Below are 27,501 nucleotides of genomic sequence, written 5' to 3'. Positions count from 1 at the left end.
GAACTGCCATCAGAGGGAAGCAGTTCACCAGCATTCTGCTTCCTGTGGCCCATGACAAGATGAATAAGCCAGTAAGGCTGTGATGTTCTTCCTGTGAATTCCTTACACTTTTCATGAGGTTTTTTGGTAGGTGGAGGGATATGTGTTAGTGTCTGTCATCTGTTATTCTACTGAAGGCTTTGAGCAATAGTTTACTAATTCGTAACTAACCTCTTCAGATACCACAGGAGCTCAGCGCTTTGTGTAATTTACTTTTTCTGCAATTAAGGGAAAACTATGAAACAGGTCATTAAGGCAGTGATTGCCAGCCTGGGCTTTGTGACTTCCCTAGGTATTTCCAGGGGTTCTCAAAAGGATTATAAAATTATAAAATCAAAATTTAATTTGCACTCTATTTTTAATGGCACTTTAAAGACAGAAGTCACAAAGTCTACAAACCCATGAAGGTGTCTGTTCTGAAAGGTTGGAAATTACTGCATTGTTGAGTCAGCTCTCACAGTAAATGTCTCATAATAAAGGCCTGTAGAATTTGATCTCATTCATTACAGAGCAAGGGACTTTTATTTGTCTGGTCACATCATTATCATTTAGGAAGCATTTAAAAATGGAATTTAGTTTTATTTGAACATGTCAACTGTGCATTTCCAAAACAGCAGGCTTTTCAGAGGAATAAATCAGAACTGTAAACACAAGACACAGAAGTTTTTTGACTTCCTACAGTCAGTTTCACAAATCCACATACTGTATATTCACAGGTGAGGTTCAGCCTGTCACCCATCTATTTCTATAATTACATAAGCATAATAAATACATCTGATTTTTAAAGGTCACTTAAAATGAGTTATGATAATTTACAGTACAGTACATTTCAGTCAAGTGCAAAAATAACTATTTGCTTAATTCTATTCCTTCCCATTTTATTTTTAGGCTGTGTTCTGTGGTGAAGCTAGATATCCAAGTGTCGAGTTCCTTCTCCCAGATGCTGTTGTGGGCAGAAGTGTGGTGTCGTGGGGAAGCCCTTACTTTACAGTTGGTCCTGCCTAATCAGGGTCAGAGAGTAAGGTGAGTTTTTCATTTGTAACTCTGTTCTTTTCTCTCCTCTCCTCTGTGCTCATCCACAGTACTGTACACACTGTATAACCGCCCTTCCTTCAGCTAAAGCAGCGTTCCCTTGCCCACAGCCCTCCCCCAAGGCTTCCTGTAACCTCAGCGTTCACTTTGAGCAGCAAGCTTGATGCGGGAGTCACCTGGCCACTGTCCTGACTGCAGCTGTAGTATTTACAGTAGTGTGTTCATACCTGAACTGTCCAGTGTCTGACTGTGTCTTCACGGGAAAGAATAGACTGATATTTGTGTCTTAAGTCGTTGGAAAGTGTACTTACTTCTGTCTTTCCCACTCCTGGCTTCCTGTTCACCACCTTTTTTTTTCCCCTCACCAAAAAACAAAACAAAAACTGAGCCATTACGTAATTTTAAAAACTTGTATCCCTCCCCCAGGCACTTAAATCTCATACGGTTATTTGTAAGTAGTACTGCTTAATTAAAAGAAACCCTTAGGAATTCATTGATTTTGCGTTTGTTTTCTTCCATCAGCTAATTAGAGCCCAAATCACTAGAAAGCTGTAAATAGTGATAGAGGCTATTTACAGTATCAATATATTTAGTAAACCTTTGTCTATCAAGCCACAGCATACTGAGTTGGTTGGTTGATTTCAAATATTCCTTCCTCTGGTCTTAAAGGCCATTTAAAACAGAAGGCATTTTAAAGCTCAGCTTAGCTTGCAGTGGTCAGTAACAGCTTTTGCTGCTCCAAGAATTGACTATTTTCATCATATACCATACACATATAAAAATATATTTCCTAGAGATATCCCCAGTTTCTGACGAAACTTTTTCCTTTGTTTTTCTTTCTTATTAAACAAAAACATAGATGCTACCAACTTTTATCTGGTTACTTTTAAAATAAGTCTTATAATTTTTAAATGGTTCTTTTTAAAAGAAACAAAATTATAGATGTATTCTGTTTCCTCTCCATTTGCATTAAGAACCAAATAATTAGAATAAATAATCAGAAGAGGGAACTTATATCAGCATTCACCTTGAAACACTTTTTGCCCTCCACCCATTCAGTGTAACTGCTGGTTCCAACTCTTACTGCCCTGGCAGAGAAGTCCTGTGGTCCTTAACCTACAAACCCAAGAACCGAAAGCCCTCACTGAACTCCATTCTCCTCCTGTGACTCCGGTGGGGCTGTGGGAGGTGGCCTGTCCCTGCCAACATGTACTGTAGCTCCTTTGTGTGTGGGTGTCTCCTTGGCGATGAGTTCAGGTGTTAGAAGCGTGTGTGGTGCTGTGCCACTCAAGTGAGGCGTGTCCTGGGTTCAGGCGCCTCTCCCTCTGTCCTGGCAGAGGAGCCCAGCTCCATGCAGGGTGTGAGGTGAGCGGGACGCCTCAGTGTCCCCCAGCGGCAGGCGGAGCCTGGTGGTCCTCACTGTCCTCTGTGCGCGGGTCCACACTGGGGTGAGCAGGGCTGCTCTGCGTCTGGGATGCGGCTGCTGGAGGGGATGGCTGGCTTCTAGGTGGGTCAGGGGGAGCCTCACATGGTCCAGGCTGGGCTCCACCAGCTGCAGAATGTTTCTGACTCTCACTGGTCCCCTGGAAGGTAAAGATAGGACGTGCCCCATGGTCAGTGCTAGCAAACTTTCTATATGCTTTCAAGTGAGATAGAGGCAGTATGGGGAGAGCATCCTGAAGCAACCGCTTCAGGAAGCAAGTGATAGAGGAATAAGGGTGGAACGGCTTACCTTTCATCTCCTTTCCTATGTGCAACTGCCAAAGCCGCATGAAAAACATAAACACTGTAAGCAGATGTACCTTGTGGATAGAGGATACATTACTACCACAATGCCTGCTACTCCTAGGAAAACAGTCCGCATCAGCAGGTGTTTCCTGCGCTCCCACTGGCCACTGTGGCAAGTCGCTGGGTGAGCAGCATGGAGTGGAAACTCACGCTGTTTGCTGAGGCCAGAGCCTTCAAGGCTGGAAGGCACCTTGTCTAACAGGGAGTGAGGAAGGCATTCTCGGCCTTGGAGAAGGGACCAGGAAAAGAAAGGTCCCGAAATGAAGAATCCTGATGTGTATTTAACTAAACAAGTAAGGCAGAACATCCATGTAAAAAAAAAAACAGTAAACGAGCCCCTATGTGACCAGCTGGTTTGAGGGAGTACCTGTCACTCCAGAACATCACCTATACCGTGTCTGTAAAATACCATATTCCTGGTTTCTGAAAATCAGAAAATATGTTTTTGTTTTTCTTTAATGGATTGCTCTCTGAACTAATACCCATCACTTCAAAAAGTTTTGTTTCTGTAATTGATTCTAAAATGTGAAAGAAAAAATTGTATGATGACTTCTTTATAAGAATAAGTTATACCAGCGAGTTTTAATTAATCTTAACATACCAGAAAAAAATGTTTAATGATGCTTAAGCCTCAAAGGCTTCTGTGAAAATGAGGATAAGTGTCCGAAGTAGGAAAACACTGCCATTTGGGCAGAAGACCTCATTTTTCCTCCTGCTTCACCTCCTTCATACGCTCTTCCCACCCTCTTATCGTCCCTCTTGACTTGTGAGCAGAGGATTTGCATGAGTTTATTATCTTGATAGACCAATAAGATCATGCATGGACTAGACGTTACCAGCAAAGAATCAGATTTGGTTTAAGCTATAGAAATATTATGTTAGTTTACAAAATTATGATAAATTAATTAATGTATTTCAAATTAAACAAATTATCAAATTACTTTTTAAGTCTTTCTCCTTTATTTTTTTCCTCCTATGTCCTCTGAAACTGCTCTAGATAAAAAACTGATGACTCATCCCATGAAAGAGAATGATTTGATTAAAAAAACACAGGGACGTTAAACGCATTACTTTGGCTAAACTGTTCATAGAAGTCACACTTAATCATTTTCCAAAAATATTAACATAGCTTCAGTGACAATTACCTACAATGTTTTATCCATGAGATTCGACTCTACTCAGGAGAGACCACAACTCTAAGGGTAAGAAAAACCACACTGTTTATCTTTCAGGTGAGCCCACCAGCAAATCCACACTCCACTCAGTTGGGTATCCTATAAGACCCCTACAGTGGCTCAGAGTACTAACTAATTCATCAGATATTTATTGATGTACTACTATATAGAAAGTCCCCACTAGAATTTTTAGAGATTAATATATATAATCCACCAAGGCAAGAACCATATATCCACACAGTAACTAGTGTCCATCAACACAGACATTCTAAAGAAATATAGAAGATCAGAGTGAATTTCTTTCAAGAAGTACTGTCTTCTCTGTGAGGCCTTTCTGAACTGTGTAAGGCAGAATTTTCCCTCTATGAAACCTTGTATACACCTCTGTAACACAGTTGTCACAAAAGTACTGAAATTACCTGTCTGCATGTTTATTTCCCCGTCAGACCTCCCAGAAGTTTCGCTGAGCGAATATCTGAAACAACCAGGCCTATGTAAGGGGGAGCAGCAGAGGACCTTTACCTGCAGAGGCTGTATCTCAGAAGCACGGCTGTCCCTTGTGAGCTGCATCATCTCTTTAATCTGGTAGAGTGCGTAGGCAAAGGTCACCCAGGGGGAGGAACTGACCCCCCAGGCTGGCTTGTTCACATCCTCCTGTTCTTCCTGGTGCTTGGTTTTCTTGGGTGGAAGTCTGGGCTCAGTGCGTGGCATAACATCTTCTGTCTGTTGCTGGACCAGGTCGATGGTTGCTATGGGAACAGGGCTAGAGGGAACGGGAATCCTTTCTGCCAACATCGTCTTGTCTGGAGAGAAAATCATGTTTAAGTCATTTGTCAGTTTTCGGCGTATTTAAACAGACGCATGTAAGTATATATAAATAGTGAGAAACAGACAGACAGCCTCGACCAGCCCATGCCCGTGTGCTTGGGAACGGCAGCAGGTGGCAGTGTAGCGAGGGTGGCTTTCCCACCTGGTGGCGATTACTGAGCAAATGAATGTGATGTCTGCCTTCCAGGTCTCCTTCCAGAGCCTAACAGACACGAACCTATGTATGAAATGTATTGCTCGTGTATCAGTATGTCGTATTTGTGGGGCATAGGTTATAGCTTTGGTATAACCACTTACAGTACTGAAGTTGTAAAGAGAAGCATCAAAACAGGAAACTCACATGACAGATGCTTTTATTAGACTTTTACTGAAGGCATGGACCAAGCTACGTAAGAGATATGATCTGGTTAGGATTATGGAAGAACAAGAGTGAGAAAAGTCAGTATTGGTCTTTCTTTCTGAGTAACTTGTTGGAATTAAAATCTGTCGTTGGGGTTTCTGTAACAAGTTAGTGTTTCTCTGAATAGAAGCACTTTGAGTACTTGAGGCAAATGCTCCTCAAAGGACAAGACACTGTAGAAGATGAGCCTGTTCCAGGACTCAAGAGCTGAGAAAGAATAATGGTTGGCCTTCTTCATTCAAAAAAAGAAAATTAAAAAGTTGATTGCCCAAATAAGTTGAAAACTTGTTTTCATCCACGTATTATATTGGATATAACCTTCTTGCTGTATAATAATTTTAATGAAGTCCATACCTAATCTGCCTGCAATGCAGGAGATCTGGGTTCAGTCCCTGGGTTGGGAAGATCCCCTGGAGAAGGGAATGGCACCCCACTCTAGTACTCTTGCCTGGGGAATCCCATGAACCGAGGAGCCTGGTGGGCCACAGTCCACAGGGTCGCAAAGACTCAGACACGACTGAGCAGCTACCACTTTCACTCTCATGCCTAATTAAGGGAAAACTTCAAATTGACACTTAGGCTTTTTTTTTTCAGATGAAGCTAAGGCACAGAGATGAATGTCACTTCCTGTCCCTAATAGTAAAATTACTGTATAGTCCTTTATGTATTTAAAATTTAAATCTCTTTAGAATACCAGAGAAATTTAAAACCAATACTTCCCCAGAACCTTAACAAAAGGAAGAAAACCACAAGCTATTTAAAAAACCAGTATTCTTTTCAACACAGCAAGTGGCATCTCTCCAGCCATGGTGCACACGAGCTCAGAGCCATGCGGGTCTGTGGCACACTGTTAGCACCTCTGGGTTTCTCAGGGGTCTGTGCAGAACTCCCCTTGGCTTCAGCCTTTAGAACCATTAAGGGTCAATGCACATGTCTACCTTCTTCCTCATCTGGTACCGCCAGCCACTGGATCAGGGCAAAGAGCAGGAGGATCACCAGGCAGGCCATGCCGATTCCTCGGAAGGTTGCAGCAGCCCCTGTGAAAACAAGTGACGCTCTAGAGAGTAGCTCCTGGAAAGGCGGGTAGCCCTCACCCAGGCCTGTCCATGTTCTAAAGCTGAGAGTGGCCATTAGCTTCATACCGAAGGAAAAACACAGGTCTGGGTAGTTGTCAAGAGACCCAAGAGCTGGTATTGGATATCTGTCATTGATCAGATTTTCAAACTGCATTTATAAAATAAAAGACTGTCTCTGAGTGCCTTTTTAAAATGCAGTGGGCTCTCCTCTTCATAAGGGCCATCTACCTATTAAACAGTCCTATTAATCTGTAGTTAAAACAGCCAAGCTCAATAGGTGCTATAAATTCAGACATCTGTGAGCCCACTGAGTAGTGAAGATCCTGGAGCAGAATAATCCCACCTCCACCTTGGCCCCTGTATTTCCGGTAACGAGGAACCGATGGAGCAAACAGACTGTTATCACAGATGCAGGGACGTCACCAAAGCCAGATGGAAAAACAGTGATGAATTATCTCTTCTCCAGCATTTTCATCCACAGGTTTAGGGCACTTCAAACCAAAAGCACGCGGGATTATTCCTTCATTTGGCTCCTCTGAGGCATCTGTGTGGCACGCGGCTAACTGTCCGTCTGCTCTAATCATCTTAACTACCAAAGCACACTGCACTGCAGTTCTGACTACTGTGAGAGCTAGAAAAAGAATGTGAAAACGAGAGTCTGGCAATCTTCAGTAGTAATCTGAGTGTTTATGGAGGTGTTGCTGAAAAACTGTAAGGTTTCATCAAAGAAGAAAGGGAAAGAAAGCAAGCCATTCTTACCAAAAAAGTTGACTAGCACGCCTCCGATCATGGCACCACAGCCTCTCCCCAAACCCAGATGAAGGCCTTGCAGGATGCCCTGGGCAGACGTCCTCAGCTCAGGGGGAACCGCGGCGCTGAGATAAGAGATGCAGGCCGCCCAGATGGCCGCGTGTGTCACTCCTGGGGAGAGGGGGCAGGCGGGACGGCTGGTCAGCACTCCTCAGGCTGCTCTGTTTCGGAGTGTGAGTTGCTAATGAGGAGCATCCATGTGTACACACACATGCATATATGCACATCGAACAAACATGCATACTTTTTTGTGGTAAAATACACGTAACAAAATTTGTCATTTAACCATTTTTAAGTGTATGGTTCAGTGGTTTTAAGTACAGTTCCAGTTTTGTGCACCCATCACCACCGTCCATCTCCAGAATTTATTTTCAGCCCAAACTGAAATTCTGCACCCGTTAAACAATACCATCTCCAGGCCTTGAGAACCACCATGTGTACTCTATCTCTGTGAGTGTGACTGCTTGGGTACCTCATCCAGGTGGGCTCATACGGGGTTGGTTCTTTGGTGTCTAGCTTCTTTCACTTAGCATACCGTCTTCAGAGTTCGTCCATGTTACCTATGCCAGAATTTCCTTCCTTTTTACGGCTCATGGATAGGTAGCCTTGTAACACTCCATTTATCCATTCATCTCTTGATGGATACTTGGGTTTCCACCTTCTGGCTGTTGCGAATGCTGCTGCTGTGAACATTGACGTGCAAGTGTCTGAGTCCCCGTGTCAGTTCTTCGGGGTGTATGCCTTAAAGTGTAATTACTAGGTTACATGGTAATAATACATTTAACACTTTGAGGGTCTGTTTTCCACAGTAGCTGCTCCACTTTACATTCCCACTAGAAGTGCTCAAGGATTTCAGTCTTTCCATATCGCACCAGATGTTATTTTCTGTGTTTTTATAACAGCAATACTAATGGGTGTCCAGGCTTCCCAGGTGGCGCTAGTGGTAAAGAACCCCCCTACCAATGCAGGAGACATGAAGAGATGCGGGTTCGATCCCTGCGTCGGGAAGAACCCCTGGAGGAGGGCACGGCAACCCGCTCCAGTATTCTTGCCCGGGGAATCCCCAGGGACAGAGGAGCCTGGCAAGCTGTAGTCCGCATGGCTGCAGACTGTCAGACACAACTGAAGCGACGTAGCACAATGGGTGTGAAGTGGTATCGCACTGTGGTTTTGATTTGCATTCCCTAATAGTTGACTCACTGGAAAAGACCCTGATGCTGGGAGGGATTGGGGGCAGGAGGAGAAGGGGACGACAGAGGATGAGATGGCTGGATGGCATCACTGACTCAGTGGACGTGAGTCTGAGTGAACTCGGGAGTTGGTGATGGACAGGGAGGCCTGGTGTGCTGCGATTCATGGGGTCGCAAAGAGTCAGACACGACTGAGCGACTGAACTGAACTGAATAGCTACTGATACTGAATGTTTTTCATTTATTAGCCATCTGTAAATCTTCTTGGAGAAAATTTGTGCAAGTCTTTGCTCATTTTCAAATTGGGTTGTTTGGGTTTCTTTGCTGTTGTAGTCGTTTTTAAATATATTTTGGATATTAAAACCTTTTTTGGGGTACCTGTTTTGACATTAAAAATAGATACATAGATCAATGGAACAGAATAGACCCCAGAACCCATGCACATGTAGTCGATTAGTCTACAACAAAGGAGACCAGAATATACGCTGGAGGAAAGGCAGTGTCTTCAACATGTGGTGTCGGGGAACATGGACAGCTACATGTAAGTCAATGAGATTAGGGCACTCCCACACACCGTATACAAAACAAAATGGTTTGAAGACCTAAATGTAAGACATGGCACTATAAAATTCCTAGAGGAGAACATAGGTAAAAACATTCTCTGACATAAATTGTAGCAAAATTTTCTTAGATCAGTCTCCCAAAGCAAAAAAGAAAGAAAAGCAATAATAAACAAATGGGACTTGATATAACTTAAAAAGATTTTGCACAGAAATGAAACCAACAAAATAAATAGATAACCTAAGGAATGGAAGAAAATACTTGGAAGTGATGCGGCCAACAAGGAGTTAATATCCAAAATCTCCAAACAGCTCATAAAACTCAATATTGTAAAAACAACACAGCCAAAGAATGGGCAGAAGTCTTAGACATTTTTCCAAAGAAGACAGCCAGATGACCAACATGCACATGAAAAGATGCTCATCATTGCTCATTCTTAGAGAAATGCAAGTCAAAACCACAGTAAGGTATCACCTCACACTATTCAAAATGATCATCATTTAAAAAGTCTGGAAGTGCTGGAGAGGGTGTGGAGAAAAGAGAGCTCTCCTGCTCTTCGGTGGGAATGTAAGCTTGTGCAGCCACTATGGCAGAAGAGGTTTGGAGGCTCCTTAAAATACTGAAACAGAGCTAGCATATGACCCAGTAATCCAACTCCTGGACAATTATCTGGAAAAGACACAAATTCTAATTTGAAAAGATACGTGTACCCTAATGTTCACAGCAGCACCATTTACAATAGCAAGACAGAGCAGCAACCAAATGCCCGTCAGTGCATGACTGCCTCAAAAGATGTGGCGCACAGACACACAGTGGGCTATAACCCAGCCCCCAAATGAAGGATTCCCATCTACAGCAACAGCATGGACCTAGAAATGGTATAATGAAGTCAGTCAGATACAGCTACTATATGATATCCCTTATATGTGGGATGTAAAAATAATACAGATGAATCTATGCAAACCAGAAACAGGCTCACAGACATAGAAAACAAACATATAGTTATGAAAGAGGAGAGGGAGGGAGGGGGGTACAAATTAGGAATATGGAATTAACAGATAAAACTACTGTACAAAAGATAAGCAATAAGGATTTACGGTATAACAGGAAATTCAGTATCTTGTAATAACTTATAATGAAATATCTAAAAAAAAATCACTTTGCTGTACATCTGAAAATAATGCAGTATTGTAAATCAATACAATTTTTAAAAAATATTATTTCCAGTTTTTCCATTATATTAGCACTATGATTAACATTTTCAGAGAGATAGCTTTTATGTATCTTATTTACATTAGCTATAATTCTATAAGTGGGGTTAATGACTTGAAGGATATAATCATTTTTTTGATTTTGCCTTTTAATATATAGTTTCAGTTTGTTTTCCAAAAGACTGCAGGGACTATTTACAATGCCTCATTACCAGTTTCATTATATTTTCACTATTGGTTGGCAGGAAGAGGAGGATAAAGATAACAGGTTGGAAAAAAATTGATCATTAACGTATAGGAACTACACATTGTATGAATTTAAATCTTTATTAGAACACAGCTTTACATGTAACAGGAAGATATTGTCACAACAGGTTTTATAAACAGCTGCAAAGGATTAAGAAACCATCTGGTACTGCTTACATTAAGATGTGGACTTGCTCCTGAAAAATAATCTCACTTGGAGATAATAGCATCAGAAAGTTTTAACCCATGTTTTGGAAAATTGAAAGCATTAAATTGAAAAATTAATATTCATTTAAGATTTAATCTGACAGTCTGCTTCTGGCCAAACTGGAATAACAGGTACTGGATTTACCTCCTTCTTGAAACAACCAAAAACTGGACAAAATGTATGAAACAATAGTTCCCAAGACACTGGCTGTCAGCAATAAGGACAGTGATCTCTGAGAGACGGGAAGCAGTGCGGGGCCCAGCCCACTGGGCCAGAGTCCCACAGCCGCAAGGTAGAGAGGAGCAAACTGAGACCAGCAAACTGAGGAGATGGGGCAGACGGGGCAGCTGGGACCCCAGGTCAGACAGCCAGAGGACAGAGCTCCACAGGGACTCCAGAGGCCCGCAGGTGGCTTCCCTCGAGTGTGCAGCAGAGCACTGATTAACAAGTGCGTGTGTCAGGAACCATCCAAAGCCAGGTAAAGAACTGCCCAAGTCAGTACAAAAAACACTCCTCAGAACCCATCCAGGGCTGGGAATAGTATCTGTTTCTACCAGCCAAACTGGAAAAACTCATGACTCCTGGGATTGCTAGATTCAAAAGGGTCTTGTTTTAGGACAACCAGCAGGGACCTTCTGTATAGCACAGCAAGCTCTGCTTACTGTTACATGGCAGCGAGGATGGGAGGGGAGTTCGGGGAGAATGGGTACATGTTTGCATGTGGCTGAGTACCTTTGCTGTCCACCTGAAACTCACAATGTTGTTAATCAGCTACACTCTAACACAAAATAAGTTTTTAAAAAAACACTGAGGATAAAAACAAACAAAAGGTCGTGTATTAGTACTATGAAAGAGTTAGCCCTAGTTTAAACGACGTTCTGGTCCCATCTAAGTAGTGTTTAAAAGCAAGACTCAAGAGGGTCATACTATTTCTAAGTTTAGTTATGTTCCAGAACAAAGCTCAAGAATATTTGTAGGAAAGCAAAAATATCCAGCACCTAACGTAAAATTCACAGTGTTGAGCATGTAATCAAATACATTGCTATTCAGTTGGTAAGCTGTGTAGGCCTCTGTGACACCCCATGGACTGCAGCACACCAGGCTCCTCTGTCCCTCACTATGTCCCAGAGTTGGCTCAAATTCAGGTCCATTGAGTCGATAATACCGTCTAACCATTTCATCCTTTGCTGCCCCCTTCTCCTTTTGCCTTCAGTCCTTCACAGCATCAGGGTGTTTTCCAGTGAGTCAGCTCTTTGCATCAAGTGGCCAAAGTGTTGCAGCTTCTGTTTCCACATCAGTCCTTCCAATGAATATTCAGGGTTGATTTTCTTTAGGATGGACTGGTTGGATCTCCTTGCTGTCCGAGGGACTCTCAAGAGTCTTCTCCAGCACCACAGTTCAAAAGCATCAATTCTTCCTCACTCAGCTTTCTTTATGGTCCAACTCTCATATCCATACGTGACTACTGGAAAAACCATAGCTTTGCCTAGACTCTCAAGAGTCTTCTCCAGCACAATTTGAAAGGATCAGTTCTTTGGTGCTCAGCCTTCTTTATGGTCCAACTCACATCTGTACATGACTACTGGAAAAACCAAAGCTGTGACTATATGGACCTTTGTCGGCAAAGTGATGTCTCTGCTTTTTAATACACTGTCTAGCTTTCCTTCCAAGGAGCAACGTCTTTTAATTTCATGGCTGCAGTCACCATCCTCAGTGATTTTGGAGCCCAAGAAAACAAAATCTGTTACTGCTTCCACTTTTCCCCCTAATATTTGCCATGAAGTGATGGGACCAGATACCATGATCTTAGTTTTCTGAATGTTCAATTTTAGGCCAGCTTTTTCACTCTCCTCTTTCACCTTCATCAAGAAGTTCTTTAGTTCCTCTTCACTTTCTGCCATTATAGTGATATCATCTGCATATCTGAGGCTTTTGATACTTCTCCCAGCAATCGATTCCAGCTTGTGATTCATTCAGCCCAGAATTTCACATGTTGTACCATTCATATAAGGTAAATAAGCAGGGTGACAGTATACAGCCTTGTCATACTGCTTTCACAGTTTTGAACCAGTGAGTTGCTCCATGTCTGGTTCTATTAGGTTGGTGCAAAAGTAACTGCAGTTTTGCACTGCAGAACTTCACCATTTGATATCAGAATACATTCTTAAATATATGTGGTTATGTTACACATCATTTTAATGGGCGTTTCGCGCTTCATTTTTTTGCTAATGACATTATTTGCTGTTTATACTTATCTTAGGGAAATGATGTTAGACAAAAAGCAAATTTGATCAGTTTTCTTATTCAAGTTCAAAATGAGTCATAAAATAGCAGAGACACATCACCAATGCATTTGGCCCAGGAACTACTAACAAACACACAGGGCCGTGGTGGTTCAAGAAGTTTTACAAAGGAGACAGAAGCCCTGAAGACGAGGAGTGCAGTGGCCGACCAGCGGCAGCTGACAACCAAGAACCATCTTGAAGCTGTGAAAGAACTCAACGGTGACCATTCTATGGTCATTTAGTATTGAAGCAAATTGGAAAGGTGAAAAAGCTCCGTAAGTGGTTGCCTCACGAGCTGACCAAAAAGTTTTAGAAATCGTTCTGAAGTGTCTTTTCGTATTCTACAAAACAGCAAACCGTTTCTCCATCAGATTGTGACCAAAAGTGGATTTTACATGACAGCTGGTGATAGCCATCTCAGTGGTTGACTGAGAAGCTCCAAAGCACTTTCCAGAGCCCCAAACTTGCACCAAAAAGGCCACGGTCACTGTTTCGCGGTCTGCTGCCAGTCTGATCCACTGCAGCTTTCTGAATCCTGGTGAAACCATTACCTTTGAGAAGCATGCTCAGCAAATTGGTGAGATGCAGTAAAAACTGCAATGACTGCAGTCGGCATTGGTCAACAGAAGGCGCCCAGTTCTTCCCCATGACAACGCCCGACAGCATGTCGCATAATCAACGGTTCAAAAGTTGAACAAATGGGGCTCTGAAGTTTTGCCTCAGTAGCCAGGTTCACCTGACCTCGCGTCAACCAACTACCATTTCTTCAAGCATCTCGACAACTTTTTGCAGGTAAAAGCCTTCCACAACCAGCAGGAGGCAGAAAATGCTTTCCAAGAGTTCATTGAATCCTGAAGAAAGGATTTTTATGCTACAGGAATAAACAAATTTATTTCTCATTGGCAAAAATGTGTTGACTGTAATTGTTATTATTTTGATTAATAAAAATGTTTTAAGCCTAGTTAAAATGATTTCAAGTTCATGATCCAAAACTGCAGTTACATCACACCAATGTAATAAATGTTACTTCTTGACCCACATACAGGTTTCTGAGGAGACATGTAAGGTGGTCTGATATTCCCATCTCTAAGAATGTCCCCCAGTTTGTTGTGATCCACAGTCAAAGGCTTTAGCGTAGTCAATGAAGCAGTTTTTTTTTTTTTTTCTGGAATTCACTTGCTTTTTTTATTATCCAATGGACATTGGCAATTTGATCTCTGGTTCCTCTGCCTTTTCTAAACCCAGCTTGTACATCTGGAAATTCTTGGCTCACATACTGCTGAAGCCTAGCTTGAAAGATTTTGAGCCTAACCTTGCTAGCATGTGAAATGAGAGCAACTGTATGGTAGTTGAAACATTCTTTGGCATTGCCCTTCTTGGGGGTTGGAATGAAAACTGACCATTTCCAGTCCTACGGCCACCACTGAGTTTTCCACATTTACTGGCATATTGAGTGCAGCACTTTAATGGCATCAGCTTTTTAGGGTTTTAAATAGCTCAGCTGGAATTCTGTTACCTCCACTAGCATTGTTCATAGTAATACTTCTTAAGGCCACGTGACTTCACACTCCAGGATGTCTGGCTCTAGGTGAGTGACCTCATCATCACGGTTATCCAGGACATTAAGACCTCTTTCTATGTAGTTCTTTGTATCTTGTCACCTCTTCTTTATCTCTTATGCTTCTATTAGGTCCTTACCATTTCTGTCCTTTATCATGCCCATTCTTTTTTTTTTTTTTTTTTTTGCTGAAAATAAAATTTATTTTACCATAATTCACCGACATTTTCCCTCCTGCTGCATTATGATTGAAATCCAGGTCACAGTACAGTTCAGCTTATACTTTGGAATGCCAAATTTTTATAGATAGCAAAATGCTTGACTTTCTCTCCATGGATTAATTTCACATGTAAAGCCATACATGTCTGTGAAACAGAAGCCCTCATGTCACATTTGGTATATTAATGATTTAACATTGTATTATTTTATTCTCAAATTGATTTTTTTGTGTGATTTTTAAAAATGTACCATACTAGTTCCTTAGAATAGACTGAACAATCACCCTTATAAATCACCATTTAACAACTGGTGGGATTCTTTTTTTTTTTTTTTTTTTTCCCTAGGCAATTTATTTATTTATTTATTTTTTTTTTAATTTTAAAATCTTTAATTCTTACATGCGTTCCCAAACATGAACCCCCCTCCCACCTCCCTCCCATTCTTGCATGAAATGTTCCCTTGGTATTTCCTGAAGAGATCGCTAGTCTTTCCCATTCTACTGTTTTCCTCTATTTCTTTGCATTGTTTGTTTAAGAAGGCCTTCTTATCTCTCCTTGCTATTCCCTGGAACTCTGCATTCAGTTGGATATATTACTCTTTCTCCTTTGCCTTTGACTTTCTTCTTTCGTCAGCTTTTTGTAAAGCCTCCTCAGATAACCACATTGCTATTTTGCATTTCTTTTCCTTTGGGATGGTTTTGGTCACCACTTCCTGTACAGTGTTATAAGCCTCCATCCATAGTTCCTCAGGCACTCTATCAGATCTAATCCCTTGAATCTACTTGTCACTTCCACTGTATAATCATAAGGGATTTGATTTAGGTCATACCTGAATGGCCTAGTGGTTTTCCCTACTTTCCTCAATTTAAGTCTGAAGTTTTCAACAAGGTGCTCATGATCTGAGCCACAGTCAGGTTCAGGTTTTGTTTTTGCTGACTACAGTATAGAGGTTCTCCATCTTCAGCTGTAGAGAATATAATCCATCTGATTTTGGTACTGACCATCGGGTGATGTCCATGTGTAGAGGTATCTCTTGGGTTGTTGGGAAAGGGTATATGCTAAGACCACCATGTTCTTTTGACAAAACTCTGTTAGCCTTTGCCCTGATTCATTTTGTACTCCAAGACCAAACTTGCTTGTTATTCCGGGTAACTCTTGACTTTCTTTTACATTCCAGTCCCCTATGATGAAAATGACATCTTTTGGGGGTGTCAGTTCTAGAAGGTGTTGGAGGTCTTTATCAGTTCTGTAGCTCAGTCATGTCTGACTCTTTGAGACCCCATGGACTACAGCACACCAGGCTTCCCTGTCTATCACCAACTCCTGGAGCTTGCTCAAACTTATGTCCGTCAAGTCGGTGATGCCATCCAACCATCTCATCCTCTGTCATCCCCTTCTCCTCCCACCTTCAGTCTTTCCCACCATCAGGATCTTTTGTAATGAATCAGTTCTTCACATCAGGTGGCCAAAGTATTGGAGTTTCAGCTTCAACATCAGTCCTTCCAATGAATATTCAGGACCAATTTCCTTTAGAATGGACTGGTTGGATCTCCTTGCAGTCCAAGGGACTCTCAGGAGTCTTCTCCAACACCACAGTTCAAGTATCATTTCTTCAGTGCTCAGCTTTCTTTATAGTCCAACTCTCACATCCATACATGACTACTGGAAAAGACATAGCTTTGACTAGATGGACCTTTGTTGGCAAAGTAATGTCTCTGCTTTTTAATTATGCTGTATTTGTTGGTCATAGCTTTTCTTCCAAGTAGCAAGCATCTTTTAATTTCATGGCTGCAGTCACCTTCTGCAGTGATTTTGGAGCCCAAGAAAATAAAGTTTGTCACTATTTCCATTGTTTCCCCATCTATTTGCCATGAAGTGATGGGACTGGATGCCAAGATCTTAGTTTTTGTAGGTCTTCATCAGTTTAGTTGCTCAGTCATGTCTGATTCTGTGCGACCCCATGGATGGACTGCAGCACTCCAGGCTTCCCTGTTCTTCACCATTTCCCAGAGCTTGCTCAAACTCATGTCCATCAAGTCACTGATGCCATCCAACCATCTCATCCTCTGTCATCCCCTTCTTCTTTGAATGTTGAGTTTTAAGCCAACTTTTTCATTTTCCTCTTTCACTTTCATCAAGAGGTTCTTTAGTTCTTCTTTGCTTTCTGCCATAAGGGTGGTGTTATCTGCATATCTGAGGTTATTTATATTTCTCCCAGCAATCTTGATTCCAGCTTGTGCTTCATCCAACCCGGCATTTTGCATGATGTACTCTGCATATAAACTAAATAAACAGGGTGATAATATACAGCCTTGATGTACTCCTTTCCCAATTTGGAACCAGTTCCATGTCCAGTTCTATTGTTCCACGTCCAGTTTTAACTGTTGCTTCTTGACCTGCATACAGGTTTCTCAGGAGGCAGGTAAGGTAGTCTGGTATTCCCATCTCTTGAAGAATTTTCCACATTTTGTTGTGATCCACACAGTCAAAGGCTTTGGCATAGTCAATAAAGCAGAAATAGATGTTTTTCTGGAACTCTCTTGTTTTTTTGATGATCCAGTTTCAACGTTGGCAATTTGATCTCTGGTTCCTCTGCCTTTTCTAAATCCAGCTTGAACATCTGGAAATTCACAGTTCACATATTGCTGAAGCCTGGCTTGGAGAATTTTGAGCATTACTTTACTAGCATGTGAGATGAGTGCAACTGTGCGGTAGTTTGAGCATTCTTTGGCATTGCCTTTCTTTGGGATTGGAATGAAAACTGACCTTTTCCAGTCCTGTGGCCACTGCTGAGTTTTCCAAATTTGCTGACATATTGAGTGAAGCACTTTCACAGCATCATCTTTTAGGATTTGAAATAGCTCAACTGGAACTCCATCACCTCCACTAGCTTTGTTCATAGTGATACTTCCTAAGGCCCACTTCACTTCACATTCCAGGATGTCTGGCTCTAGGTGAGTGATCACACCATCGTGGTTATCTGGGTCATGAAGATCTTTTTTGTACAGTTATTCTGTGTATTCTTGCCACCTCTTCTTAATATCTTCTGCTTCTGTTAAGTCCATACCATTTCTGTCCTTTACTCTGCCTATCTTTGCATGAAATGTTCCCTTGGTATCTCTAATTTTCTTGAAGAGATCTCAGGTCTTTCCCATTCTACTGTTTTCCTCTATTTCTTTGCATTGATCACAGAGGAAGGCTTTCTTATCTCTTCTTGCTATTCTTTGGAACTCTGCATTCAGATGGGTTTATCTTTGCTTTTCTTCTTTGCCTTTAGTTTCTCTTCTTTTCTCAGCTATTTGTAAGGCCTCCTCAGACAACCATTTTGTCTTTCTGAATTTCTTTTTCTTGGGGATGGTCTTGATCACTGCCTCCTGTACAATGTCATGAACCTCTCTCCATAGTTCTTCAGGCACTCTGTCTATCAGATCTAATCCCTCGAGTCTATTTGTCACTTCTACTTTATAATCATAAGCTCTAGACAGTCAGCAAAACCAAGACCTGGAGCTGACTGTGGCTCAGATCATGAACTCCTTATTGCAAAATTAAGAGTTAAATTGAAGAAAGTAGGGAAAACCTCTAGACCATTCAGGTATGACCTAAATGAAATCCCTTATGATTATACAGTGGGTCTCTATAGATCTGGTCAACTTCAGCTTCTTCAGCATCAGTGGTTGACCATAATAGAATAAACATTATTTTCACTGGGTACATTAGATTATATGCCTTGAGAAATAGCACAATAATTTTTCTTATGTATGTTTCAGTAATCATTTAAAGTAGGTTGTTTTTTAACTAGAAAGATATACTAGATGATTAGAGGCAGTATGCATACTTAATTAATTTCAACAGAATTCAAATGAAATATTTGCTTTATTTGGCTTAACAACTACAGTACCTTAGATAATGCCAGCCTTCTCTGAATTGAACAATGCCTGGATAGAATCTTGATTATAAATGTTGACAGTAGTATAAAATTTAAATATTATTATATATATCTGTGTAAACAATAATTACTAAAGATGAGGCTAACTTTTCAGATATGACTATTTTTTCATTAGCACTTAGGGAAAAACCTCAAAAAATTATAATAAATGAAATTTATTCAAAATCAATTCTAACTAATAACCAGCATAGGTTTTAGAAGTCATTTCTTAAAGATGAATCATCAAAGACCTGAAACCACATGAGATGGTTTTAAAGTAATTTTAATAGTGTTAAAATATTAATTTTAATATTGTTATATCTATGTTTCAGCAATCAGTGACAGGATTTACAAGGAGACATAGATTGGTCTACATATTTATATGATGCTCAGTTGTGTCTGAGTCTACAGCCTCATAGACTGTAGCCCACCAAGCTCCTCTGTCCATGGGGATTCTCCTGGCAAAAATAGTGGAGTGGGTTGGATCTTCCCAACCCAAGGATCAAATCCAGGTCTCCCGCATTGCAGGCGGATTCTTCACCAGCTGAGGCGTCAGGGAAGCCCTTTACGTGACCAAATGGTAACAAATGTATTTCTGCTATAATTCTATATCAAATATAATTCTAGTAGTTATTCTCTTCAATGTGAAGCCTTGGACACACACAAAATCTTTCAATAATAAAGAGTTTCTTTTCTTTTTTTTTTCCCAGTCCTAAGGGCTTTCTAAAACTTTGAGTCTTTTAGGATAATTAAAGCATTTTCCAGCAGGATGACTGAAAATTAGGATACTTTTAAACTAAACTTGTTGGCTGGTATTAAGTGGCAGTTATAAAAAATTCTCTATAGTTAGAATTCTAGAGTTTCCTTATTGCTTTTAGGGACTAATTAGATAACTGGAAACTACATTCTTTAAAGCAACTCAGGGCTTGAAGGGAAAAATAGTAAAGCATTTAGAGAAAAAATTTTCTCTGGTACTAAAAGCAGAAGAATGAAAGCAATTCTGTCTGTATGCTCCAACATTTTCCAAGAGGTATAGAATTAAAATTGGTTTATCTGAGATACCTTATTTCAAAATATCATATAAATGGAAGAATCCATATTACTTCCAAGAACTAGTAAATCTAAATCCACAAGAGAGCACTCAGTTGATAATAACACCTTGTATACAAAAGACTATTGTGGAGTTGCGGTTCTTGTTCTTAAACTAATGCAAACTTCTAGTAATTATATTAATAAGCTGAAACACTTTCAATATTTTTACTACGCTTGTGTTCTAGTCCTCTAAGTTTGAATCATTATAAAGCAATCTAGAAATCTAAAAAAAAATCCCACCATTTTCCGTATTTGTAAAATTGTATTTTAGGTATAAAAAAACTTTCCTTTAAAATGTAAAGGGTAAGAGATATCATAAGCAGGAAGAAGAAAATGTTTCTTATGTGCTTGCCTTTTATTAGATAACTATGAAAAGGAATAGATGATTATTCTGTATATAATGAAATAAGCTAATGTATTCAGTGGCATGGGTAAATATGTTTATACTAGAGTTATCCATTTTTAAACCTTGTAGTGTGAGATAACTAAGTTGGTGGATCAAACAGCACAAATAAAAAGATGTTACCTCCCTGACTGATAATAGTAACAAAGGCACATGAACGGATTCTCCTTGCAATATGTATTACTCTTCCTTGACTACTTGTCATCATACCACTGGTAATTTTGAGTGGCAATTCAACACCAACTCACATAACAGGTTCTTAATAAATGTGTTTGACTGGCAATTCAACGCCATAGGTTAACTGACAACTAGTGATTCTCCAGGATCACTCAGGTCATGAAAACTTAGCTTCTCAGCCTTTTTTACCTTCCCTGGGGTCCCTCAGGATCACCTTCAAGGCTAACAGAAATTTAGAGATACTGCCAGGACCTTAGCTGTTTGTGAATACACTACTTTTCAATAACCTTGAACCACTGGAAAGAATTAAGATTAATGGTTAACTTTTCCCATTAATAATGATAATTTTTAAGTCTGTGGTGGCTGAGTGGTGAAGAACCTGCCTGCCAATGCAAGAGGCGTGGGTTTGATCCCTAGGTCGGGAAGACGCCCTGGGGAAGGAAACAGCACCCACTCCAGTATTCTTGCCTGGGAAATCCCTCGGACAGAGGAGCCTGGAGGGCGACATCCATGGGATCACAAAAAGAGTCGGACATGTCTTAGCAACTAAACAACAACAACAATTTCCATTAATGATGTTATTACAGCAGCTTACTCTACCAGGAACTGTGCTAAGTATTTTATATAGCATTATCTCATCTGTTGTTCTTAAGAATAGGTACCATTTTTTTCTTCATTTTCCAAAACGGAAACCAAGGCACAGAGATTAAAGTGCCTTCTCCAAAGTGATACAGACATCAGGGTAGTGGGACAGAATTTGAAGCACTTCAGTGCTTAAGAAATATACTGTACATTCTCATAACTATTGAAAGTGTTCTATAATTGTGTTAGCCACTCAGTTGTGTTTGACTCTTCGTGACTGTATGGCCTGGACCCGTCCAGACTCCTCTGTCCATGGGGTTGTCCAGGCAAGAATATTGGAGTGGGTTGCCATTTCCTTCTCTTTATTATTCTATAATAAAGGTAATCATCTAATTTGAGAGGTTTTATTGATAATATCAAATATCCCAAAGAACCTATCAATTTTTAAAAATGTATATTCTTACTGCCTTCTTCTCCTCCCTTCTAAAAGTGCTCACAGCACACATAATATCAAGTTTTTTATATGCCCCAAAGAGCTCTCTACCTTATAATACTCAACATTCCCACCTGATTCTGCCACATGAAGTTCAAGATTGTTCAGTCTTGGCTGACAGGCATGCTCTATTACAATACATGGCAGGTATGAACAAGAAAAAATCCTTTCTTCCCAAGTAGACAGCTGCTCTTTGTACAGTCCTGCTTGGCTTGGGGAAATCACATCATAATGGCAGGGAGGGGTGAGAACTGACAAAGTACTGGGAAACAAGGATTGCTTTGTTTTTCTTGCTCTGTCACTGACATGCGCTTACTCAACAAAATATACACATCGCTTTAGCACTGGCATACTAAATCACCTGTGACAAACCTTCTCTATGCATGGACCAAAGCAGACATTCCCATTAGTTCACTGGACCATTCAAACGTTGAGATTAAAAGACGTTTCTGAGAGATCAACGTGGTAAAAATCACTAAGAGACTCTTCTTCAAAAAACAACACAAGAAAATAAGAAAAAAAACAAAACTTCCATTGGGCAGGCAATACAAAAAGCAGTCAGTACTGGTTACGGTCATGCTCCTGTGTTAAGAGACAGGCCTTGGAGCCTTGGTGGCCTCACCCACTGCGTGGTTTCTTTCCTTGCTCACGTCAAGCCCAGTGGGCAAGGAGTCCCTCAGGGCCCCGAGGTGGGCTCACTGCTGCGCTCCACACATGGGCACCTGGGCAGCGGTGCCTGGTAGAGGAGGGAGGAGAAGATGACACGGGGAAGCCTTTACGGGCTGGGTTTACAAGCGACATCATTCCTGCTTACTACCAGGCAGAATCAGTCATCCGCTCATACCGAACTGCCAGGGAGACAGGCAAGGGGAGGCCAGCGTGTGTCTATGAAGAAGGGACACAGCAGGCAAACAGCAAGCCAGTCTCTGCCGAAGTCAGGGCCACCAACAGCAAGGGACCTTCCAAAAAGAGTAGAGGACCCCACAAAGAACAATGGTCCTAGTAGAAGCTTCAAGAACCTTTTGCATCTGGCATGAAGGTGACTTTATGAGTGGCAGGCAACAGTCAATGCTCCCAAGCCCGCCAACACACTTAAGAAACTGCTGCAAGAACCTGCTTTGTTTATTCCTTCACCAGCACCTGCTGAGCAGCCAGACTAGGTGCCGGGCCCCTGCTCTGCGCTGAGACTGTGGCGATACGCAGAACACGTCTCTAAGCGCTGCGGAGCTTACAGTCTCGAGGGTGGAGGGGGAAGGATGCACCCGAAGGAGGGGCTGACCAAGCTCCCTGAGGATGAACAGGCTAGGGCCTGGCTCAGGGCTTGACACATACTGGCAGCTGAGCAAAAGAGCTGAAATGAAACTCAGCAGGCAGTGGCCTGCGGGCTGGGATGTGAGGAGAAAGCATTTGTGGAAAAAAGGTACCCTGGGTAAGGATGGAGAAAACTAACTCTCATGTGTGAGTGAAAGTGGAAAGAAGAAATGAAGCTTCTATAAACTTAACTTAGCAAAAAAAAAAAAAAAAAAAAGACTGATAAGTTGCTTTATATATAAAAAAAAGTCTATAGTTACTACACCAATGTTTTGGGGGCCTTTGTGAATTTTACATGCTGGCATAATACCCGTGCATGTGTGCTAAGCTGCTTCAGTCATATCCGATTCTTGGCGAGCCCATGGAGTATAGCCTACCAGGCTCCTCTGTCCATAGGATTCTCTGGGCAAGAATACTGCAGTGGGATGGCATGCCCTTCTCCAGGGGACCTTCATGACCCAGGAATCAAACCCGAGTCTCTTACATTTCCTGCATTGGCAAGTGGTTCTGTATCACTAGCGCCACCTGGGAAGCTGTTATACCCTTCAGCTCAGATCAGTTCAGCCGCTCAGTCATGTCCGACTCTTTGCGACCCCATGAACCACAGCACACCAGGCTTCCCTGTCCATCACCAACTCCCGGAGTTTACCCAAACTCATGTCCATTGAGTCCATGATGCCATCCAACCATCTCATCTTCTGTCATCCCCTTCTCCTCCTGCCCTCAATCTTTCCCAGCATCAGGGTTGTTTCAAATGAGTCAGATCAGCTGGCCAAAGTATTGGAGTTCCAGCTCAGCATCAGTCCTTCCAATGAACACCCAGGACTGATCTCTTTTAGGATGGACTGGTTAGATCTCCTTGCAGTCCAAGGGACTCTCAAGAGTCTTCTCCTTCACCACAGTTCAAAAGCATCAATTCTTTGGTGCTCAGCTTTCTTTATACTCCAACTCTCACATCCATAAATGACTACTGGAAAAACCATAACTTGACCAGATGGACCTTTGTTGGCAAAGTAATGTCTTTGCTTTGTAATATGCTATCTAGGTTGGTCATAACTTTCCTTTTAAGGAGTAAGTGTCTTTTAATTTCATGGCTGCAATCACCATCTGTAGTGATTTTGGAACCCAAAAAATAAAGTCAGCCACTGTTTCCACTGTTTCCCCATCTATTTCCCATGAAGTGATGGGACCAGATGCCATGATCTTAGTTTCTGAATGCTGAGCTTTAAGCCCACTTTTCACTCTCCTCTTTCACTTTCATTAAGAGGCTCTTTACTTCTTCACTTTCTGCCATAAGGGTGGTGTCATCTGCATATCTGAGGTGATTGATATTTCTCCCAGCAATCTTGATTCCAGCTTGTGCTTCTTCCAGCCCAACGTTTCTCATGATATACTCTGCATAGAAGTTAAATAAGCAGGGTGACAATATACAACCTTGATGTACTCCTTTTCGTATTTGGAACCAGTCTGTTGTTCCATGTCCAGTTCTAACTGTTACTTCCTGACATGCATACAGATTTCTGAAGAGCCAAGTCAGGTGGTCCAGTATTCCCATCTCTTTCAGAATGTTCCACAGGTTCCTGTGATCCACACAGTCAAAGGCTTTGGCATAGTCAATAAAGCAGAAATAGATGTTTTTCTGGAACTCTCTTGCTTTTTCAATGATCCAGCAGATGTTGGCAATTTGATCTCTGGTTCCTTGCCTTTTCTAAAACCAGCTTGAACATCTGGAAATTCACAGTTCACATATTGCTGAAGCCTGGCATGGAGAATTTTGAGCATTACTTTACTAGCATGTGAGATGAGTCCAGCTGTGCGGTAGTTTGAGCATTCTTTGACATTGCCTTTCTTTGGGATTGGAATGAAAACTGACTTTTTCCAGTCCTGTGGCCACTGCTGGGTTTTCCAAATTTGCTGACATACTGAGTGCCGCACTTTCACAGCATCATCTTTTAGGATTTGAAGTAGCTCAACTGGAATTCCATCACCTCCACTAGCTTTGTTCATAGTGATACTTCCTAAGGCCCACTTGACTTCACATTCCAGGACGTCTGGCTCTAGGTGAGTGATCACACCGTCGTGATTATCTAGGTCATGGATATCTTTTTTGTACAGTTCTTCTGTGTGTTCTTGCCACCTCTTCTTAATCTCTTCTGCTTCTGTTAGGTCCCAACCATTTCTGTCCTTTATTGTGCCCATCTTTGTATTAAATGTTTCCTTGGTATCTCTAATTTTCTTGAAGAAATCTCTAGTCTTTCCCATTCTATTGTTTTCTTCTATTTCTTTGCATTGATCACTGAGGAAGGCTTTCTTATCTCTCCTTGCTATTCTTTGGAACTCTGCATTCAAATGGGTATATCTTTCCTTTTCTCCTTTGCTTTTCGCTTCTCTTCTTTTCACCCTTGGCATATCTTAAAACGAGTTTGAGAAGTTGCCACCACAAACTGCTGTGTTTAAGGTCAAGACTGAATGACACTATGTACTAGTCACTCAGTGTCTCCTCATAGCAGCCACACAGGAGAACTTCTTTTTAGCAGAGCTGGTTAACATTTCACTTCCCCGAAGATAACTTTAAAAAACTCTTCACTGACTAGTCACTTATGGCAAGGCTTTAATGCATAGTTGCAATTTAACTTTTTAGAGTAGGATCTTCTAAATTATATTTCTCCTGGTCCTAATTTTTATGATAATTCTTTATTTTACTTTAATGCATATTATTTAACATTTATTGAAAGCGAACTATGTGCCAGGTAATATGCTAAATACTTTGCATAAATTAATTTATTTAACACTTATTTCAGCCTAATCTGTAGCACCAAAGTCTAAGAGGCTTAGAGTGAGTGATTAAGCAGTTTGTGTAAAGGACACAGACCTACAGGTAGGGGAGCTGGCAAGATGATCTAATTCAAGGCTAAGCATTGTATGGTTTGCAGATTATTGCATATTTTGCTAAGCTGTCTCAAATAATATACAGGACGATGCAGGAGCGTAAATAAGTAAATAATTAAGATGCACTGATGTTTTTAGAAAGGTGCAATGGATGGCAGGATGGCATCCTAGGGAAAAAGCTAGCAGATTAAAGATTCAACTTTTAAATTTAGTTTTCAGCTTTTCTTCCCATATTTGTAAGTCTCTGAGAGAACCTCTTCTATTATTCATAAGCTTTACTAATTAGAAAATTTCAACTACAGTTCATTTCTCAGGGGACTGTGAAACCAGAAAAACAAGCATTTATAGTACGTCTTCCTATGATCATGTCTCTTTGGAAAATTCAAAAAGCATAAGATGTGGTCTTTGCTCTTAAGGGTTAAAACCAAGTCAGGAAGTAATATTTGTTCAATAAAATATCTGGGTAGCAAGCAAGTGCTAAACTGTACCATAGTCCCTAAGTTTGAGAACAGTTCAGAAAAGGAAGAGCTAAATGTCAGATGCAATTTGCCAGCAAAGCATTGTTGGGGCAGGAGATATTTAAACTCTAAAGGGACAAAATAATGTCTATTTTGAAGATGCTATGTATTAAAAACTTTTAGTAACTGTAAAGCATGGGAGCGATAAAGAATAAAACTGCTCTGTTACAATTTATGAGATTCTTCTGATTAAAAATTCACAGTAACATCAATGACCTCCATATGTCAGTCTACCCACTGAAATACCAAGAGCATTCTGTATATATTATATAATCATGTGACAAGCTACTTGTGTTTCAAGAGTTAAGTCAGACAGAAAATTTCCAATATGGATGATAGCAGCCTAGAATCACAGCTAGGATTTCCACTGTCAGATAAGGACCGCAAAGCTAATGCTTCCATAATTCTTCCGCACTCTACCAGAACATGAGAGGACGGGAAATGTGATGCTCACTTGGCTGAGCAGGCATACTAAACAAGAAAGCAAAGCTGCATAAATGTCAGTTCAAGCCTTCCTACTGGTGACATTAAAAAACTATCTTCTATCAAAATCTTAACCCATATCTTACTGGTCAAGCGTCCTGCACACGAGGAACCGACACAGACCTCATTTTCACCCTTCAGTGCCTGAGCCATTAAGGTGAGCGCCACAGAAGGACCTCTTCAGTTACAGCAGCCCTGGTCTGGCCTGCCTCTCCTTAAATACATGTTAATAGCAAGAATAATTTGGATCACATGCATCTCTAAGTCTTGCAAGGGTTTATAACTAACAGCCACATGAAAATGAGCATAACACATCTGACCTTGATTTTTATCAAAAGTGCATACTCCTGCTCACAAGAATATATTTAAATGCTTCTCATACAGAAGTAAAGGAGAAAAACCTATGGGTTTTGAAAATGAGATCTTAAAATAAGTATAACTATCCCACCCCCTCCATTGCAACCAGCAATGCTTTGAGGCACTTAGACTCACCATGTCTTTTTAAAATAAATTACAGGCTCCTTACTACTGACTACCAGTCAGTAAAGAATCGGCCTGCATTGCAATGCAGGAGACCTGGGTTCCATCCCTGGGTCAGGAAGAGTCCCCTTGAGAAGGAAATGGCAACCCACTCCAGTATTCTTGCCTGGAAAATCCCGTGGACAGAGGAGCCTGGCGGGCGACAGTCCATGGGGTCAGAGAGTCTAACACGACTTAGTGCTAAACCACCACAGGCTCCTTATGAATAGGAAATATATCTTTCTGCTTCTTTACATGGTAGCACCAGTTGCCTACTGAACAACATGTTTGCTGCAAGAGACACTGGCTACTAAATGTAAGAAAGAGCATGGAAAAGAAACATGCTCGTAATCCCCAACAGTCTTACCCACATGGCCTCCTTCCTAGGGGCCGAGAGGAGAAAAAATATGTTTTATCCCCATCCCATCTGCCAATGATTATCAGCACGGCCTGAGGAGCCAAATGCTAAGATGATGATAAACAG

General features: G+C 41.2%; 1 protein-coding gene and 1 long non-coding RNA gene across 3 annotated transcripts in view; one reads left to right on the top strand and one right to left on the bottom strand.

Moving 5' to 3' along the window:
* Positions 598 to 27,501, bottom strand: part of MFSD6 (major facilitator superfamily domain containing 6) — a 62,851-nt gene continuing 35,947 nt past the window's right edge. The window contains exons 4-8 of one of the 2 annotated variants that reach the window (XM_013967723.2): positions 7,098 to 7,259; positions 6,201 to 6,299; positions 4,557 to 4,837; positions 2,804 to 2,828; positions 598 to 2,654 (exon numbers count right to left, since the gene is read on the bottom strand). In XM_013967723.2, coding sequence (XP_013823177.2) covers positions 2,644 to 2,654; positions 2,804 to 2,828; positions 4,557 to 4,837; positions 6,201 to 6,299; positions 7,098 to 7,259 — 578 coding nt within the window. In that variant the 3' untranslated portion in view covers positions 598 to 2,643. The remainder of the gene's footprint in view (positions 2,655 to 2,803; positions 2,829 to 4,556; positions 4,838 to 6,200; positions 6,300 to 7,097; positions 7,260 to 27,501) is intronic. The other variant, XM_005675845.3, reaches the window with a different exon arrangement.
* Positions 1,012 to 3,799, top strand: LOC108638407. The gene is made up of 2 exons (XR_001919795.1): positions 1,012 to 1,062; positions 2,921 to 3,799. It is a non-coding gene; the product is annotated as an uncharacterized LOC108638407 (long non-coding RNA).

This window comes from Capra hircus, chromosome 2 (genome assembly GCF_001704415.2).
Source record: "Capra hircus breed San Clemente chromosome 2, ASM170441v1, whole genome shotgun sequence".
Taxonomy (NCBI): Eukaryota; Metazoa; Chordata; class Mammalia; order Artiodactyla; family Bovidae; genus Capra; species Capra hircus.
This window is presented reverse-complemented; position numbering and strand designations above follow the sequence as displayed.